This window comes from Microtus oregoni, unplaced genomic scaffold (assembly GCF_018167655.1).
Source record: "Microtus oregoni isolate MIOR12 unplaced genomic scaffold, Mior012 000021F_ref0000039, whole genome shotgun sequence".
NCBI classification, from domain to species: Eukaryota; Metazoa; Chordata; class Mammalia; order Rodentia; family Cricetidae; genus Microtus; species Microtus oregoni.
The window spans coordinates 7,085,498-7,105,607 of NW_024543080.1; the positions used below are offsets into that span (position 1 = coordinate 7,085,498).

The 20,110-nt window shown below is 42.8% G+C and overlaps 1 protein-coding gene and 1 long non-coding RNA gene across 2 annotated transcripts; both read right to left on the reverse strand.

Annotated features, from left to right (window-relative positions):
* Positions 1–11,210: 11,210 nt before the first annotated feature.
* Positions 11,211–13,199, reverse strand: LOC121460847 (growth-regulated alpha protein). The gene is made up of 4 exons (XM_041671491.1): positions 13,066–13,199; positions 12,852–12,975; positions 12,657–12,740; positions 11,211–11,964 (listed from the first exon to the last, which is right to left on the reverse strand). Exons 1-4 carry the CDS (start codon positions 13,145–13,147, stop codon positions 11,949–11,951), a joined length of 306 nt encoding a protein of 101 aa, XP_041527425.1. The 5' UTR covers positions 13,148–13,199; the 3' UTR covers positions 11,211–11,948.
* Positions 13,200–14,173: 974 nt separating this feature from the next.
* On the reverse strand, positions 14,174–19,324 carry LOC121460632. Its single transcript, XR_005976094.1, has 3 exons — positions 19,294–19,324; positions 15,972–16,053; positions 14,174–14,448 (listed from the first exon to the last, which is right to left on the reverse strand). It is a non-coding gene; the product is annotated as an uncharacterized LOC121460632 (long non-coding RNA).
* Between the last annotated feature and the right edge of the window lie 786 nt (positions 19,325–20,110).

The following is a 20,110-nucleotide window of genomic DNA, read 5'->3' on the forward strand; positions in this document are numbered from 1 at the left end:
TGGAGGCTCTGAAGCGCGATCTGAGCTCTGGGGCTCCGCGAGTCCCTTTTATGCATGGTGGCTGGAAAAGCCCGAGCCCCGGAGCTGCGGAAATTCCCAGAGCTCAGGGTCTCCGCATTAGGAAGAAGGAGAGCGCCCCGCCCCCGAGCTGAGTGGGTTGGAGACACGCGCGAGCGCGTGCTGCCTGCCTCATCCTACTGCCCTGCCCTTTCACTCACTGTGGGACTCTGGATGCCCTTCCCCAAATCTTCAAGAGGAAGGAAGTGACCTCTGCTCCAGAGTGACCACCGGCTAGGAGGACAGTGGTTACCCAGTGACTTCTCAGAGGAGTGATGTCATCCGTGGAGACAATCTTTTGAAGAACTTCGTCATTAGGACTCGAGAAATTAGGGTGTGTGTGTGTTTGGGGGCAGGGGTTGCTTCTCTGTTCACTGCATACTTATCTATGCTTCATTACAATAAATGAATTTTTTTTTTTACATCTGCTTAAGTGCACTGTTAAGATACAGTCATCTCAGGCTGAGCACAAGAGTGGCTTGTTCCTCATGTGTAACAAGCACGAATAACTCACATTTTGTGTCATATCCTTCCACGGGGGTTAGGAAAAAAGATGTGACAAACGCTTAATTCATGCTTAACCTAGGAAAGAGTGTTGTAATCTCTGACACTTCCCCTGTGAAATTCTGGAACTCCCGAGGCTTCAGTGCGCCGTGAGCACCACATGCGAATTCAGGAAACAATGACCCAGGAAACAATGACCCGGTGGTCTCTTGGAGCAGCAGCTTCGGAAGGCAGAGCCGAAAGGGTGAAGTCCCCAAAGTCAGCACTGACACATAGAGGGAGTAGCATCCCTCACAAGCCCACGGAGCAAAAACACGCACCTGTGGACTATGTAAGTACCAGATTACAATCTTAATCCTCCCCGTTTTATATTATCGACACAAATCCCTCTTTTGTCTATAGTTTCATTTTAAGATTATTTTTATTTTATGTTCATTGGTGTTTTGCCTGTATAGATGTGTGTGTGGTGCTGTCAGAAGCCCAAGAACTGGAGCTACAGACAGGTGTAAGCTGCCCTATGGGTGCTAGAATTGAACCAAGGCCCTCCAGAAGACTGGAACCATCTCTGCAGGCCCCGTTTCTTTGCTATTTTACAGGGCTTTCTTGTCCAAGTGATTTGATTTCCCCACCAGAGAATCGTGTGTTGCTTTCACCGACTGTGATGAAAGCGATTGTAAATGCTCACCTCTGGCCTCTGCCACTCACCAGCTCGTTTGCCTCACACTCGGGTTTAATTCTGGGTCAGATAACACACAAGCTTTAGATGGTTGATGTGTGGGTTTTGAGTCCAGCTCTCTGAGGGCTGGGTGGGCATCTTGCAGAGAGGTGTGTGCAGGGCAGCCAGAGGCAGGCTGATGCTCAGAGCTGCCAGGTAGAAAGTTTGGTGCCACCAGTTACAGGGACATACAATCCCAACTGCTATTGACTGGTCTATACCTCAGGGCTCAACTTCAGCTCTCCTAATGTTTAAAACTGATGGATTGGTGTAGTGTCTGAGGGTTTGTTGTTGTTTGTTTGTTTGTTTTCTTTTTAAATTTGTTATTTATTTTTAAAACAATCTTTTCTTACTTTACATACCTATCCCAGTTCCCACTCCCACCTCTCCTCCCACTCCCCCTCACCCTCCTCCCATCCTCCACCCCCCATCCATTCCTCACAGAGGGTAAGGTTTCCCATGGAGAATCAACAAAGTCTAGCACATCACTTTGAGGCAGGAGCAAGGCCCTTCCCCCTATATCTAGGTTGAGCAAGGTATTGCTCCAAAAAGAATGGACTCCAAAAGGACAGTTCAAGAACTAGGGATAAATCCTGGTCCCACCACCAGTGGCCCCACAGACTGCCCAAGCCACACTACTGTCATTCAGAGGGCCTAGTTTGGTGCTATGCTGGTTCCTCACTGTCAGGCTGGTGTCAGTGAATGCCAACTGGCCCCGGGCAGCTGTTTCTGTGGGTTTCTCCATCATGGTCTTGAACCCTTTGCTCATATTATCAGTCCTCCCTCTTTTCGACTGGTATCCTAAAGTTTGGCCCAGTGCTTAGCTGTGGATCTCTGCATCTGCTTCCATCAGTAGCTAGATTGAGTTTCTATAATGACAATTAAAATAGTCATCAATCTGATTACAGGGGAAGGCCAATTCAGGCACTCTCTCCACTATTGCTTAGGGTCTTAGCTGGGGTCATCCTTGTGGATTCCTGGGAATTCCCTAGTGCCTGGTTTCACACAGCCATATACTGGCTCCCTCAGTCACGATATCTCTTTCCTTGCTCTTCATCTCTGTCCTTCCTCCATCTCAACCATCCCTTTCCCTCATGTTCTTCTCTCTTCTCCCTTTCTCCCCTTCTTTCCTCCTCCTCCTCCCCTTCTGCCCCTACCTTCTTTGCCCCCCCCCACATCCTCCCAGTTTTTTTAGGAGATCTTGTCTATTTCCAGTTCCCAGGAGGATCTATATATGTTTCTCTTAGGGTTCTCCTTGTTACCTAGCTTCTCTAAGATTGTGGACTATATATATCCTTTGCTTTATGTCTAATATCCGCTTATGAGTGAGTACATACTGTGTTTGTCTTTCTGGGTCTGGGTTACCTCACTCAGGATGTTTTGTTCTAGTTCCATTCATTGTTTGTTTTCTTTACTTAAGACCTTTCTTTTGTAGAATGAATGTGGTATATTTAACTGAACAAAATAGATATGCTCTGCGCCCCGCCCCCATAATATATCTCCCCTTCAAAATTAAACCAGTGGAAATTGGAGTTTTCTAGAAGGCATTTTAGTCCCAGGTGTTTTATTTAGTTTTATTTTCCTAGATAAAGCTCACAGACTCTGCCAACCTAATTTGAGCACTTTTTCAGGTTTTAAGAACTGAAATATTTCCCTTTAGTATTAGCAGGATGTTGTTCAGTCCGTCTGTCTCTTTATGATATGTCAGGAAATAGAAGATGTCTGCTATAAGGATTCAGCTGCAACCTGAAACACTACCTTAGCAAACACTGGGAGAGAATCAAGCACAAGGCTTCACGGCAGATGTCAAAGCAAGCACAAACGTCTCAAAAAGCAGTCGTCAACTATGTGCCAGAAACCGTGTAGGAAAACAGCAGTTGCTTACAAACAGGGTCCTGGAGCTTTTTCTTTTTACATGATGTCCGTCTTCGTGGTGAATCCTTAACCTTTGGCTTGCTGGTCTTTAAACTTTAATAAAAAAAATGGCATTCTACCAAAATAACACATTTCTTTTTGAAGTGTTAAGCATCATCTCCAGCCAATTAAACTTCGTATGAATAGAGTGATGAATTCTACGCCCAGACTTTAAAGTCACACCAGCCAGCACCACGTTGAAGGGAATGGAATCGTCACTAAGCAGAAATTTATTATCCTTTCACTATGTACCATATTTGTTATGTCTTTCCATTTTACTGAGGACCACGTGATAGATCTCCTAAATCCAGAGCTGTGCTCATCCTGAGCATGAATGGAGCTGCAGGGATGGTCCAGTGGGTAGAGCTGCTTTTCCTGCGTACCACCAGGAATCAAGATGTCTCAACTGCCGGCCCTCTTCTTTTGCAGTGAGTGCTTCCAGTAAAATGAAAGAATCGGACTGAGGAGAGAATGAAGAGATAGATCTCTATGCTGCACTAAATCTCTGGGCCCAGGGATGGAGAGATAGCTCAGAAACTAAGAGCCCTGGCTGCTCTTACAGAGGACCGAGGTTTGGTACCCAGCACCCACATAGCTGTTGACTCTGTAATACTGGTTCTAGGGGATCCAGTGCTCTAGAAGTGATCTGCATGGGTACCAAGCATGCATGTGGTACCCATACATACATCTAGGCAAACACCCATACATGTAAATAAAAATGGATAACTAAAACAGCACTAGATCTCTCAATTTATCGAATCCAAAGTATTCTTTGAGTTCATCTCTAAAACATTTGGCTTTTATGCCTGATCTAAGCTCCATCCTGTTTACCTTTGATGACAGAGTCTGAACTTTCTTTTGGAAACCAGGACTCTGGCTTTCCCTCCTTGCTATTTCTCTTTCTTCCCAGTATTGGTTCAAGACAACTGACCCTCCTCCACAGCTCTGGGAGTAAGCTGACAGCACCACAGAGGATTGCCAGTTCCTTGTGCCTGCGTCTTATCCATCCTGGATGCCTTGGTAAGCTCTCTAGTAGGCAAATGACATAATCTTGTCCATGTCAGAAAAATTCCCTCCGGTCCCTCTTGTCAGGAAGTGAGAAAAACCAAAACAAAACAGGTCTTTACTTCCTGCTGGGTTCCAGCTGGCAAAGCAGAAGTCTGGAGCTTTGCCAGTCCCCGGGCGAGGCTGTCTAAAGCTGAGCCAGTAGAGAGGAAAGCCATCCAGCCTGAGTGAGAACAATCACCAGGTGCAATCTTTGAACTTGGAGACTCCGCCTTTCACCCATTCACCTGTCTTTTGGTGCCCTGGGAAAATGAAATGATTCTCATCTTCATTCAGTCCATTTCACATGGAGCTGTATATCGCTGGTTCTACTTATTGACACATTTTCTGTCAGGGGGACATCTAAGCTTGATTTTAAACTTCCTTTCTCCCTTTGTCTCAGCATTTTCCACATCGTTTCCTCAGATTTATAATGTGGGAATGAAGTTAGTTTCCTTGACCACCAAGAGAGTTCAGACACCCTACAACCCTTGATCTCTCATTGTATCAAGGGAGACACATAAGTAAGGCAGAAGACACAAAAACCCAACAAACGTCATGATAAGCTACACGAGATGCACTCCTAATATTTGGAGAAAAGCAGTAGCTAACCCAGCTCTCACTGTGGCTTTGTGAGCATTGTCAGGCATGCTTTCAAGGAGGACTTGCTCGCTTCTGACACTTTAAATAGAGAGAAGATAACCCTGAAAGGAGGGGACCCTTCTTGAGGGAGAGGACAGAGCAAGCAAAAGCCTTGTTCAGAAGGCACAAAATGATGATCGCAAGAGGCTCCCCTCCCCTGGGTCTTTTGGGAACTGAGACTAAAGAGACCCTGCATGAACAGTGTTCCAGATTCATCATGAGTTTTGACCAGGACTCAGCAAATCTATATGCCATGGCTTTCAGTTGTGTTGCGCCTGGAGACGTCCCCTTAAAGTGCCTTTTCCTGTCACAAAGCTGTGCTTCCTGAGGCGTGCTTCTTTGTAATGTTTCCCAGCTTTTCTCTGTATGTATATTAAGTCCATCTATTAAATAAAACTCAATGGTGTTTGTAAGGTAAATGAGATATTTGATTTTCAAGACTGTTAAACAATACAATGCTATTAATTGTTCAATTAACGATTTTGATTTGTTGATTCAGGGGAAAGTTATGCTAAACCGAGAACAAGACGAAGAGTAGAACTGACACCGATATCTCATTTTTAGCAATTGAGTTTTAGTTGCTTAGCTGTATCTCCTGGCTAAATACAAACTGTGAATTTATTCTGCATTTCATTGTCCTAATAGATTACACATAGAGGGTGGATTTCATTAGATCTTGATACAGCTATAGAAAAGAACATACAAAGAAAGACTATTGCACCATGCTGAGACTTGCTTTGTACCAACATGGATTATTCTTAGAGAGAGAAAAAAAAAAACCTTTCTCCAGGAATAGGGAGATGGTTCAATCAGCAAAACGTCTGCCACACAAGTGTGAGAACCTGAGCCTGGATTTCCTACCCCACATAAAAGTTCAATATGATGTTGACTTCTGCCCTCCACATGCGCTCAAACACACATGGGCACACACACACACACATACACACACACAAATACATACAGCACACATATGGGCACACATCCACACACACAAATACATAGAGCACACACATGGGCACACATCGACACACACACACACACAAATACATACAGCACACACATGCATACACACACACACAAATACATACAGCACACACATGCATACACACACACAAATACATACAGCACACACATGCATACACACACACAAATACATACAGCACACATGCATACACACACAAATACATACAGCACACACATGCATACACACACAAATACATACAGCACACACATGCATACACACACAAATACATACAGCACACACATGGGCACACATCCACACACACAAATACATAGAGCACACACATGGGCACACATCGACACACACACACACAAATACATACAGCACACACATGCATACACACACATGGGCACACATCCACACACACACACAAATACATACAGCACACACATGCATACACACACACAAATACATACAGCACACACATGCATACACACACACAAATACATACAGCACACACATGCATACACACACAGGTGTACACACACATATTTTTTTCATTAAAGTAATCTCTAAATTAACTTCAAATGCCATTGTTTCCTATAAAATTGTATAGTTCCTCCTCCAGACTTTATTAAGAGTTTTGTTGCATCCCATCATACTTCCTTTCCCACCCAAACAAAACAAAGTGGGGGTGGGGGAATCTACTTCCTTATTGACTGATGTCTAGTAACTTTTTTTTCTTTTGGTTCTTCGAGACAGGGTTTCTCTGTGTTGCTTTGGAGCCTGTCCTGGAACTAGCTCTTGTAGACCAGGCTGGCCTCGAACTCACAGAGACACAAGATAGTACCAGGAGGGCAACTCAGTGAATACTGAATCCACCCACATTTATCTTCCATACGCTTTTACAGCCCAATAGAAAAAAGTGGTGGTGGGGAGAAGACAAAAGATTGCTTTAACATGACACAAAGAACAACTGCAATAGTTATTTGCATAAATACTTGAGACATCAAGCCATTATTTCCTGAGTTAAGCATTTTGATGTTTTGGGCAGGTTATGCCATGAATATACTCTAGACAAAGTATCCTGTAGGCAGCCACTGCCTCGGTCAAACTTATTTTAAAATGAAGGAGCAGGTTTGAATTCTCTGCCCTTTGGTCAGGGTGGAGCAGATCCACCTCTATGGGCCATCTTAATGTCCAAAACACCAAGTAGCTACCCACTAGGTCTGGACAGCTTGTTTGTAGCCACATCTGTTGTCAATAACTTTGAGAGTTCAAATGAGCTCAAACTCTCTGGTCTTTAGTCAAGACAGAACAGGATTCACATCTGTGGGCCCCCACAATCCTTTTCTTCGGTCTGTTGGAACACTTCTAGTCAATCTGCTTGGATGTTAGTTCCACTGGGAAGCCACCACTTTCATCCAAAGCTGTTTCCATGGCCCATGTGTGTATGCCATGCTGTGAGATTTATCCACTGTTCTACCCTAAGGGGAGTGGGAAGTCGGGGGAATTTTTTTTGTTCAAATTAAAATGATGATGATGAGAAAGTGATGATAAATTTTAAAATCAAAAGATATTTATTGGATGCTTATATCAGAGGTAGTGACATATTTTTAAAGGGTAAATAAAGTAAATCAGAAAAAGAAGAATTCTTTCATTTGTAAGACACTTCCATCCACTCCCATACAGCTAGTCTTTTTTATTCTTGTAGTAAAACTATTTTTATTCTTTCAATAATTTGTAAATATTTAAATTCATTTTAATTAGTGCTAAACAATAACTAACTTAATTTATTAAATAGGACGGTATTCTAAGACTCTTTTACAAGGGGCTTTAATAAAAAAATGTCTTTTAAGACAGATTTTCTCTGTATAGCCCTGACTGTCCTGGAATGCATTCTACAGACCAGGGCTGGCCTCAAACTTACAGAGATCTGACTGACTCTGCTTCCGGGGTGCTGGAATCAGAGGTGTGCACCACCATTGCCCAACACAAATGGCTCTTAATGCAAAACTTTGTGTTTCCGTTTGCTTAAAAAATTGTAAAACCCTTTGTGGTAATAATATCACATAGTGAAATTGCATTATATTCGTGGAATCCAACCTAAGAAATAAGGGAACTCCAAAATTTACAAACTATGTCTGAAATAAACAAGGAATGAGGAAATATTTCCACAGCAATAGTTTTATCATAAGACATGTTTATGCTACATATGGAAAGCAAAATGACTCTGGCATTGTGAAAGCAAAATTAGGAAGCTGAGGGGTGAGTTACTAACCACAGACTTGCACAGCGTATGGTCATATCTATTTCAAGTAGGAAAGCAAGATCATCATAAAAATGATGATCAGGGTGTGTTCTCTATAGCGTTTCAACATTTTCCATGTGTGATACACTCTTGTAGGGGAAGTTTTCTGTGTACTGTAAATAAAACAAAGTAAAAACGGCCATGATTAATAGAGTTGCAGAACAGCCTACCTAGCGATGTCAGTCAAGCCAATTCAGTTATATTTTGAACTCTTCCATTGTCACGGTTCACCTTGACGGGGCTCGCATGCTCCAGGGTAGGAGCATATGGATTAGAAATATTAGGCAGACAGAACAGATATACAAAAGAAATACAGAGACACAGGATAGGGTCAGGAAGGTAATCCAGTAATTTTGCTAATTTGCCCACATTTCTTTTCCATATGCTTATATACCCCAACCCAAAAAGCAGGGGAAGAAGGCAGAAGACCAGAGAACAAACAGAGCAACTACCTCTTCAATACCTGAAGCCTCAAGCAACTATACCCTGAGTTAAGTATTCTGTTGTTTAGGCAGGATACGCAGCAACCACACCTTAGGCCAAGCATCCTGTAGGCAGCCACTCCCTGGGTTGAGCCTCCTTGTCCTATCCTTGAAGGAGCAGGAATAGGTCTAAATGCTCTGACCTCTGGTCAAGGTAAAAAAGATCCACCTCTGTAGGCTATCCGAATACCCCAAACCCTTAGTACCTAAAACACCCTGGGTCAAAACGTCCTGTTAGTAGCCACACCCTAAGTCAAACCTCGGGTCAATAACCTTGAAGGAGCAAACACAGGCCTGAACTATCGGAGCTTTAGTCAAGGTGGAAAGGGCCCCAAAATAGGCCTGAATTCTCTGACCTTTATTCGAGGTGGAACGGATCCACTTCTGTGGACTCCCACACTCCATACTATTAGCAATATTTCACTTCCTTTCCTGTTAATCATTGAGAAAGTCTGTCAGGATCTTTATCTATGGAAAGCCAACAGCCAACAAGGCAGCAGTTCCTGTAATCCCAGAATTTAAGGGGCAGAGGTAGATGGATTGTCTAGTCAAGACCAGCATTATCTGTATAGTGACACCTTATCTCTAAGACTTTTTGTTGTTGCTGTTGTTTTAAGACAAGATTTCATGTAGCCTGTGGTGGCTTCTAGGTCACCATGTAACGATGTAAGTCTTGAACTGCAGACCCTCCAAACACAGGTGTATGCCAACATCATACCAGGCCAAAAGAATCTTCAGCTATGAATTCTGATTTGTCTGCTACTCTTCGTTAGTCTCTCCAAATTGCTTTATGTATTTTAGTGTTATTTGTAAAATTTTGAAATTACTTTGTCTCTTCTACAACTGCCCCCTTTTTATTTTGAATCAGATTTGAATCTCTCACGACTACTTATTTCTGTATTTTTATTCATTAATAGGTCAGTTCTTCATAAATGTATCAACCATACATTAGTTACTGCATTATTAGTAACTGATGATATATGTTGGATTCCTTTCAAATAGTTTTAATGTGATGGGACACATTTTTTTTAATTATCTTAATTTCAAGCTATTTAGAGTCAAATATGTAAGACAAATCTCTAAGGAGTACTATTCATCTTGTTTACACAGCCAAATGATTTTTTACTTTTAATTACAATATCAATTCTTGTTAAGTCTGTTGTAATTTTATTTTATTTATTTTATTTTTTTTTTATTTTTTGGTTTTTCGAGACAGGGTTTCTCTGTGGTTTTGGAGCCTGTCCTGGAACTAGCTCTTGTAGACCAGACTGGTCTCGAACTCACAGAGATCCGCCTGCCTCTGCCTCCCAAGTGCTGGGATTAAAGGTGTGCGCCACCACCGCCCGGCCCTGTTGTAATTTTATTAAAGTTGCATTAAAGTCTATTGCACAATTGTTTTATTTATTGTACAATGTCCAAAATCAAGCTGGGATTTTAAAATTTAAATTTAGAATCATTTTAGAATTAGAGAATATTGTTGTGGGCGGGAGAGTTCCCTTCTGAAATTCTGGTTTGTGTCTCCTATTATTGATGTGCTTCACTGTCATAGTGGATTTATTTATCAAATGCAAGAGACTCATCCTGGTGCATTGTTCACTAAACTCAGGTCTTTATCCAAATTTCACTGGTATTCCATTTATGTCTTTTTTTTTCTTTCTATTCCATACTCAGATCCATCACACACATTGTATTTGGCTCTCTGTCTCTCTTCTGTCTCCTCTGATCTGTGTTAATGATAGAGCCTTGTTTGCCGTCACCTGAACAATCTTGAAGAGTTTTTGTTGGGTATTTTGAGGAACGTCCCTCCAGTTTTTAATTTGATTGCTGCTCCCTGCATTATGTGAGATTCTGGATTATATAGAAGAGAACAAATATGCCCTTTCCTTTGCTGTCACCTTCTATTAGGGGCTGGACCAGAACCATTCTGAAGTCTTGACTAGTGATAGTAGTGTTGATCACATGGCAGGGTTTGGAGCTTGTACACTTTCTCCAATACACTGCTTTTCTTATGACTATGAAAGCAAACCACCAACTCCAACTCAGAGTCCCATGCAATGAGGAACTAAGCCTGATTTTTAGGAATCTTTCTGTCTCCTCAGGCACCTCTTATGTTATTTCTTTAGGTTTTTACATGCATGATTGAGGTAATTTTTATTATTCTATTTTATCTTCCTTTCATATATTTTAAATTCTAAATTTTGCATATTTTCAGAATTGCCTAGATATCCTAATTGCCTTGGGAAGACTGGGAGTTCAAAGCCAGCCTGGGCAGCATAGCCTGATCCCTCTCTCAAAATAAAGGGCAAAAAATGTTTAAAATAAATAAAGGAACTCCTTTTGAATAGAAAATTGGTCAGTATGGAAAATGGCAATGTTTTATATAGAATTATACTAGAATTATCAAGGAGGTTGGGGAGGGTGGAATTGCCTTCCAGGAGTATCAATTCTTCTTCTCTAGTGGGCAAGAGTCCCGAGAAATGCCAGCCAACACAGACAAGAGCAGGATCAAATATAAACCAGGGATGTTAAAAAGAACAAAACAAAAAGCACCCATGTTTCTTTTTTTGTTAAAACTTTTATTTTTATTTCATTTGTAACAGTTCTTTGAACCTCTCTGTCCCAAGACAAAGAGAAACACTGGTTACAGAATATAACAGGGCATTATGCCCTACAGACTAGACACTAAATGTCCAAGGGAAACATCAACACATCCATGTTGACTATTAATATGAAAGATGACTTTCAATAAATAACTGACATTCTTTTCAAGGCATTCAAACATAGGTCCACACACATACCCTCACCCTAATACAAAACATGGTCATATGCTCTCTTCTCTCTGCTTTTTTTCTTAACCCCCATCCTTCTATCACGGTGGTTGACTCTTGATGGTCTCCCAATAAATATTAAATATTAGTTTAATATGATTCTTTTTTTTTTTTGGTTTTTCGAGACAAGGTTTCTCTGTGTAGCTTTGGTGCCTTTCCTGGAACTAGCACTTGTAGACCTGGCTGGCCTCAAACTCACAGACATCCACCTGTCTCTGCCTCCCAGGTGCTGGGATTAAAGGCTTGCACCACCACCACCCGGCCTTAATAAGATAGTTTATAAGTCTACCATCTTCAAAGTGAACAACCATTGATAAAACACATCCACATCGTTAAATATTAATGTCAAATAAAAATACATGAGCTTTGTGAAATAAATAAATACATAAATAAATAGGACTCTCTTAAAAAACCATAGAATGTGTTAAGCCAGTGCTGTGAGAAGCCGGTGTTCACTGGCGCAACCACGGCAATCTTCCTCCTTTCCCTGTCAATTGCGGATGCTCCTGCAGTGGGAAAAGAGTCAATGTTACAAGCAGTCATCAAAAGCACTCTTCTCTTACCCCAGTCCCGAGACTCTAGGTGAGATTTCTACATGTCTCCCCCTGCCCCCAGAGCTCTGTACAGCTAAAACTTGGATTCTTATGGAGTCAACCACGTGACTTGAAAAAAAGCCAAACTACATCGCCACAGGTTAATTTCCACGTGTGACTTTACTCCTACCGCAACCCTGTGCTGCAGCTGCTATTAGCTCTCCTACTTGGCTAAAATTCCATAAATTATGTAACCTGCACACGAAGAACTAAGAATTTAGCCTTGCAACGCAGAGAAGTAACACTGCCAAAAGCTCCCTTCTTCCTCAAGAAGGCTCGGGAGCACACTTTGCCAAGGATCCCGTTTTCCAGGCCCTTAAGGGACTTCATAGAGCCACGGGCTCCTTCATCTTTTAGGAACACACACAAGCCACCATCCCTTTGCTTGGGGTTTTTGAGTGTGGTGACAGTCGAGCGGACAGGGTTCTCTAGTGTCAAAGCCAATTAATGATCTCAAGTTAAGCTTAACTATGAAAGTAATGACCATAACTTTCTGATCTTCTGGTCAACACAGACATTCCCTGATGTAATTAATGCTCAGCAGCGAGATGCCAGTACTCCGACCCATGCCTCCCTCACAAGAACAAACACAAGTCACAACTCACGTCTTGAGCATCTTCTGGACGATCTTCTGAACCATGGGGGCTTCAGGGTTAAGGCAAACTTCGCGACCATCCTTGAGAGTGGCTCTGCAGAGAGAAGGATGGACCCACGTGAGGCTGGAAGTTTATGGATATGGGGGCAGCAGGAGGGTTTGGGTGACTCTGGAAGTGGCAGAAGCTGCGCTGATAGACACTCACATGACTTCGGTCTGGGTGCAGTGGGGTCCTGGGGGCGTCACCTTCAAGCTCTGGATGTTCTTTAGGTGAACTCCCGCCACAGTCTGCAGGCACTGACAGCGCAGCTCGTTGGCGACGGGTGCCCCTGTGGGAGAAGACACTGTGTCAGCGGAACTGTCGGCAGCTGAGCCCAGCAGAGGCTCCTCCAGGGAGGGACAGCAGTGGCGGGTCCTACCTGTGACCTGGTGCCTGGTGGCCAGTAGCAGTAGCAGCAATAGCAGAGAGGCACGGAGCAGTGGACGGGTGGCTGGGGCCATGGCGCTGAGCAGGAGTGTGGCTGGAGTCTGGAGTGCAGTAGCTGGCTGGAGGCTCTGAAGCTCAGTCTGGGGTTCTGGGGCTCCGCGAGCCCCTTTTATGCATGGTGCCTGGAAAAGACCGCGTCCCGGGCCAGGGAAATTCCCGGAGCTCCGGGGTGTTTCCCCACAGCCGGAAAGGACGTCGCTCCGCCCCTTGCTCCACTCCCAAGGATTGGACTCTGGGATTTTTGCTTTTTTGTCCCAAAGTCCCAAAGGGGAGGGAGTGACGTGCTTCGCTGGAGAGTGACGGGCTCACGGGGAGCGGTGGGATTCCAGGGACTCAGCTCGCAGGGAGTGGTGGGTCACACCCGTTTTGAGCACGTGAGGGCTGCTTTGCTTAGGACTCCAGTTATGACTAGAGCGGTTTGGGTGGATGGCAACTTTCCCTGTCTTTTGAGTTTTGCAGATTGCATTCATGTCTGAGATGAACACACCCTTTAAAAATATACCTATGGTCTCTTATTCCGTGTGAGGACGTTTGCTTTTTCTTGCTACTTTTGTGATATTAAATAAGTCACATTTGGCCTGAGTTTTTCCTCAGAGAAACATGGGAGGAGGAGGAGAAAGATCATTGTCAAGGTTAGTTCTGTGTTTATTTTAGAACAATATATCAATCTCCTCTTTGTCTTTTGAACTCTGGAACTTCCCAAACCCTAATAGTTCCTGAACCATCACTGTCCTGTTGTGTGATGGGTCATAACTTTTTTTGACTAAGGAAAGTCCACAGGAAAGCTGTGAGGGACACGGATGCCATAAGGCACTGGTTTAAGTGCAAAGGACTATGGTTTTTCCAAAATATATCTGTATTCAAAATTGAGTCTCTGAAAGTTTTATGACTATCATTATTGCTGTTGTTGTTGTCTGATGTAGCCTAGGCTGAACTATCTATCGACCTCCCAAACCTCATGCTCCCACCATCCCAGGGCCTCTCAGATTCAGGAGGCGCCACACGAAACTTGAGAGAGAATTATTGACATGTTTGTAGCTCTTTATTTAAACTGTTCCACGGCCTGTTTAACTGCAGTCTCCATGTCAGTTTCCTGTTCCTTCCGTTGCTGTTGTTGGCATTTGACTGGAGGTCCCAGGTGAGCACCACAGGGCACAGAATGAGGGAGGATGAGCCCTTTGCCTGGATGCTCTCCGGGTGCTGAGTTAGAGAGACACCTGCAGAGCGTTTTCAGGGCTAACTGTCCAGCTACAACACATACCCATTGAATGATTGCTGGGAATTTATCAAACCTCTGTTTGCTTGTGTTTTTCATCTGTCAAAGAGAGCAAATAGTAGTATTTACCTCACAAAGTTGGTACCGAGATGAAATGTGTCCACGACTGTAGAACACTGGTACTTAGGGAGCATTCTGCAGATAGTTGCTGAATAAATAAAGCAGAAGTTGTGTTTTGTGGCTCTGTTGGCAATGGACTGGTGTTTGTTCCCCCTCCCCCACGTCAAAGCCTTGAAGTGCCAATGTGTTGGTGTTGGGGGTGGAACTTTGGAAGCTAGTCAAATATAGATGGGGTCATGAAGGTGGGGTACTCACAATAGGATTAAAGCCCATATTGGAGTTCAGAGATCTGTCTAGGCTGGGTCTTGGTACCCACCTGCTCTTTCCCTGGGGACTCTGCAAGGAAGTGGTAGCCGTCTGCACAAAAGAGTCCTCCACCAATCATTAAACCTGTTTCCAAATTTTCTAAGAGTAACAATGTTGTGAAACACACTGTGCTAAGAGAGTTTTTCCTTGTTTTGTTATATGTGGAATGCCACTCTATATGAACAAGTTGCAAATCACATAATAACTAACTCGGTGAAGTCATTTCTAAAATAATAGAGGCTCATAGGGGCAGGAGGAATGGCTCAGCATCTAAGAGCATGTACTGTTCTTGCAAAGGAGCCAAGTCTAGTCACCAACACTCAAATCAGGCAGCTCATAGCCACCTGTAACTCCAGTGCCAGAGGCGTCTAATACCGCTACGAGGCTCAGCAGGTACCTGCATTCGTGTGTACATATGCATAATTAAAAATAAATCTTAAAGAACAAAATATGCTCAGTCAGTTAAGTTCCATTATACATGGGAACTTTTAGTATACATCCCAGATTAAAGTATACGTTCTGACAAGCCCCACTAAAATTCACAAGTGTGGACCCTCCATTGGACATGGCTATGCTCATGATAGCCCAGAGAGCTAACCAATTTCAACAGAAATTACCCCAGTCTTTGTCCGTTTCTGCCATAAGTCCCATGAAAAGTTCCTAGATGACCAGCTCAACAGGCTTCTCTGCTTTCCTGGAGCCCCATAAAGGGTAGTCCCTGCTCTCAGGAGAACTTTTTTATGATGTAAATCTTTACTCTTTCTTCCTAACCTTCCTTTCTATAGTAATAAAACATCCTAAAACCTGATCTTTTTCTGTGAAATTTGTTCTTGGAATTTTTGTGTCCTGGACCCAGAACCAATGAGTCCTGAGTTCTGCACACTAGAGGAGAAAGCCTCCCCTGTACTTACCCATGTGCCCAGATCTTCCTTCCAAAAGATAATTAGTGATATTAGTCCCAGGAGTTAATTCTTAGCAGAACAACCTCCTTCCTCAAATACTTCATATTAACCACACCCTTTTCCTGACTACAACTAACATTGAAAAATGTGGTTCTGTGTTTGTTTTGTTTTTTAACATCTACTGTGGCACAGTTCTTTCTTAGATGAAAGCTACACCAGGACACTCAGTGTTTGCTCTTCTAGAGGAACAGATGGAAAATTAAACAAACAATTGCAACAGATGTAAAGACAAACCTGCCGGGATTGGGATGTGGTATTTCCAATTACGTAATAGAAGAGGAATCCAATTGGGTAGTGGGTAACTGCACCTTGGTAGCTGTAGCACAAATAATAAAAACCCAGAGACAGATATTAGGGTTCAGTCTGGAGATCAGAAAAGCAAAGCAGCAAAGAACTAGAGAGTTCTTACCTCTAAGAAATCCTCAAACTGAAAGAACAAGTTCCTGCCTCATCCTGCTTTACATTCCTCTCTAGTGCTAGGATTAAAGGCACGTGAATCCCTAGTACTGGAATTAAAGGTGTGAGCCACCACCACCTGGATCTGTTTCTGCATTAATTTTGTGTAGCACAGGGGGGCTTTGAACTCACAGAGATCCATCTGCTTCCGTCTCCCAAATCCTGGAATTAAAGGTGTGTGACATTTCTGCCTGGTCTCTAGTCTCTTAGTTTTGCCTTCTGGTCTTCAGGCAAGCTTTATTTATAAAACCTAAATAAAATATCACTATAGGTAGCACCGACTCTGTTGTTGCTCCACAACTCCTTTGCCTCTGAGTTTTGCAGCTACCCACACAAAACTCTGCAGGGCTACTACCAATCTCTTGTCTGTCGGGCCCGGTGAAGAGATAAACAGATACAGCTATGTAGTCTGGTTATCCTTTGGTTTTTCACTAAAGAAAAGAAAGAGTTAAGGCAGCTTCTGTTACCAGATGTACTCACCATCTTCAGGAAATCACAAAGGTAAGAAATATTTTACAGTCTGTGGGCTTTTCCATTTGATTTTGTGTGAAATGCATTTCTATTTATTGTGCTCATTTTTCCTTTGCTGGCTGTAGCACCAACCTTAAGTTTGGTCTTTCTGAAGAAAAGGCTTTTGCTTCCCTGGGTCTCTTAGTGGGGTCTTGTTGGCACAGGGATTGTGGCCACTAGAGACTAAGTTTAGGAACTGTGGTAAAACACCAAGAGAAGGAAAGAGAATATTGCTTACTAGATAGCAATTCTTCATCAGGGCAGGGCCTGGGCTTCTCATAATGTCATCTTGAATAGTTTTCAGGGTACTGACCCATGAATAGAGAAGGAAACACACTTTTTCAGAAGTGAAGTTACAGGCTCATAAGGGGAGTTACATTCAGATCCAAGATTGACTCTGATCCTGGGCTTAAAGCCAGACTATGCTTAGACAGGAAAAACAATGACTGGAAGGAAGGGCCAAAATGAAAAATCTGTAGCAAGTCTGTGTGATTTGGTATTGTTTTTGTTTTTATCTATCCAGTTTGTCCTGGGAACCCACACAGAAATGTATGAGCGTGATAATAGTATTCCTCCAGAGTTCCAGCAGCCTAGTGAAGACCCTCTCCTGGGCTTTGGATGTCTCCTTCCAAGCCCCTTTAGAAATTTAATTCTCTTGGTAACAGTGTTGAGGGAGTGAAGTCTTAATGGAGGTGGTTAGGTCACCAAGGTGCCACCTTAGTAGATGGATTAACGCTGTCATTTCAGAAGTAGGTTGGTTGTAACAGGCACAGAGGGTGGCTGGGTAAAAAAAAACAAATGAGCTGGACCAGTTTCCTTCTTCTTCTCTACCTCACCTGTTCACTTGCTTTTTTATTGCTTTTTGTTGTATGGCCAACCTCCAGAATAGTAAGAGGCAAATTCCTTCAACCTATAAGTTACTCAGTCTGTCATATTCTGCTATAGCAACAGAAACAAGACTAGAGAATTCTCTTATTTATTTTATGATTGCAACACCAAATGCTTCAACTCTGAAATTACCAGGAATGCCCAACACCAGGTCAAGAGCTGAAATTCAGATTGAGTATAAAGGTGTTTGAAGGGTCTAGCTGGTCTAGACAGCCTATCTTTCTTTATTGGATTTCAGAGTAGAAGAAGACACTAGTAAAAAGGAAATTTCAATACAGACTGAAGAAGAAGCTTAGCTTTGTTGCTGTGGGACAATGGTTTTACCCTGTAAAGATTTGTTTCTTGTACTTGTTTAATAAAATGCTGGTCGGCTAGTAGCCAGGCAGAAAGTATAGGCAGAGCAACTAGGCAGGAAGTAGAGGTGGAGCAATGAGAATTCTTAAAAGAGGGAAGTTTCAGTACGCCGTTGTGACCCAGCCACAGAAGCAAGATGTTACTGCCTCACTAAAAAAGGTACTAAGCCATGTGGCTAACATAGACAAGAAATATGGACTAATATAAAGTTATAAAAATTAGTTAATAAGAAGATCCTGAGATACTAGGCCAATCAGTTTATGATTAATATAGACCTCTGTGTGTTTATTTGGGACTAAATGGCTGTGGAGGGCGTGGCTAACATAGAGGGACCAGGTGAGACAAAAACCTCGGTCAACACTTTGTCATCAAGAAGATCCCAGATCAATATTTTATAACCATAGGTTATGGTCCACATTATAGTTTCCTGAACTAATCCCTGTGGGTTATACCAGTTTTTAAATATAATGGAATAACACATGATAGACTGGACTTTCTTGTTAATGATTATATCACAATGCATTGTGTCAATTGTTCACTTAAGTATTGCTTTGTGCTACTTTTGTGTTTTATACATGTGATCAAATGTATAAACTAATGTCTCAGGTAGAAGGAGGAGGAGGAGGAGGAGGAGGAGGAGGAGGAGGAGGAGGAGGAGAAGGAGGAGGAGGAGGAGGAGGAGGAGGAGGAGGAAAAGAAGGAGAAGGAGAAGGAGAAGGAGAAGAAGAAGAAGAAGAAGAAGAAGAAGAAGAAGAAGAAGAAGAAGAAGACCCATTAAACATGGCATGGCACGCATAAGCTCCCAGCTGTGGGCCTGCTCTGCTGAATATTTCCAGTCAGGGAGAAAACACATAGTAAATTGAAGCACATGGTATTCTGATTTCATCACTCCCTACAAGTTTGCACAGCAGTGAGCTACAGTAAATTGTTGCACAGCCTGGCCTTTTCCGGGCAGGAATGCCTACTCCTGATGCCATTGCTGATAACGGTGGCAGTGTAACAATGTTTGCAGCAGAAATCAACGACTAACATAGCACCAGCACTGGCTGACTTAGAAAATTTTGCTTGAAACTTTCAGTCAGTTGGGTCACATCCATTTGTTATATTATCTAACTAAGGATGTTTCTTCTGACAGGCACAAAAGAGAGATGAAGAAAACAGTAAAATTACCATACCTTATCACTGTATCCCACTTCCTACTATGTAAAATTAAAATTTTACCAATTGTGAGCCTGGCGGTATGACTAAGTGATTATGAGATGATGCATAATTAACAAGAATTAAGGGACAGATATTGGGGTTCAACCTGAAGACTAGAAAAGCAAAGCAGCCAGTCATTGGCTCTTACCTTGACCTCAGCCAAAAAAATCGTATCCTGCCTCCAGAAAACCTCAGAATGAGACTGAGACTGAGAGTTGTCTCCTCCCATCTTATATTCCTCTCTAGGGCTGAGATTATTAAAGGCATGCATCACTGGAATTAAAGGCATGCATCACTGGGACTAAAGGCGTGCACCAGTGATAGAGGAAGGTCATTGGCTAATAAAGGAACTGCCCTGGCCCATTTTATTGGTTAGGACATAGGTAGGTGGAGTAAACAGAACAGAACGCTGGGAGGAAGAGGAAGTGAGGTCAGAGTCTCGACAGCTCTCCTCTTGGGAGCAGATGCCTGAGAGAGAGCTGTGGAGACTCTGAGCTCACTTCCTCTTCCTCCCAGCGTTCTGTTCTGTTTACTCCTCCCACCTATCCTCTAACCAATAAAATGGGCCAAGGCAGTTCCTTTATTAGCCAATGACCTTCCTCCATCACACCAGTACCACCATGCTTCTATGACAGGCTAGCATGGCTACTGGGATTAAAGGTGTGTGCCATGCTGCCTGGTCTTTAAGACTGGCAGTGTGGTTGTTTTACTTTTCTGATCTTCAGGAAAGCTTTATTGTTGAAGGAGGGGCCGCTTGTTGGTTTCCGGATGTTCAGCCCCAAAATAATCACACAGAAGCTATATTATTTACATCACTGCTTGGTCCATTAGCTCTAGCTTCTTATTGACTAAATCTTACATCTTAATTTAACCCATTTCTATTAATCTGTGTATCGCCACATGGCTGTGGCTCACCAGCTAAAGCTCCAGCGTCTTTCTCCAGAGGCTCTACATGACTTCTCCTT

Coding starts and splice junctions, on each gene's coding strand:
- LOC121460847 (XM_041671491.1), bottom strand. CDS start 13,147: ATGGCCCCAGCCACCCGTCCACTGCTCCGTGCCTCTCTGCTATTGCTG. Junction 12,976..13,065: donor CACCAGGCACCAGGTCACAG/GTAGGACCCGCC, acceptor CTTCTCCCACAG/GGGCACCCGTCGCCAACGAG. Junction 12,741..12,851: donor TGCACCCAGACCGAAGTCAT/GTGAGTGTCTAT, acceptor TTCTCTCTGCAG/AGCCACTCTCAAGGATGGTC.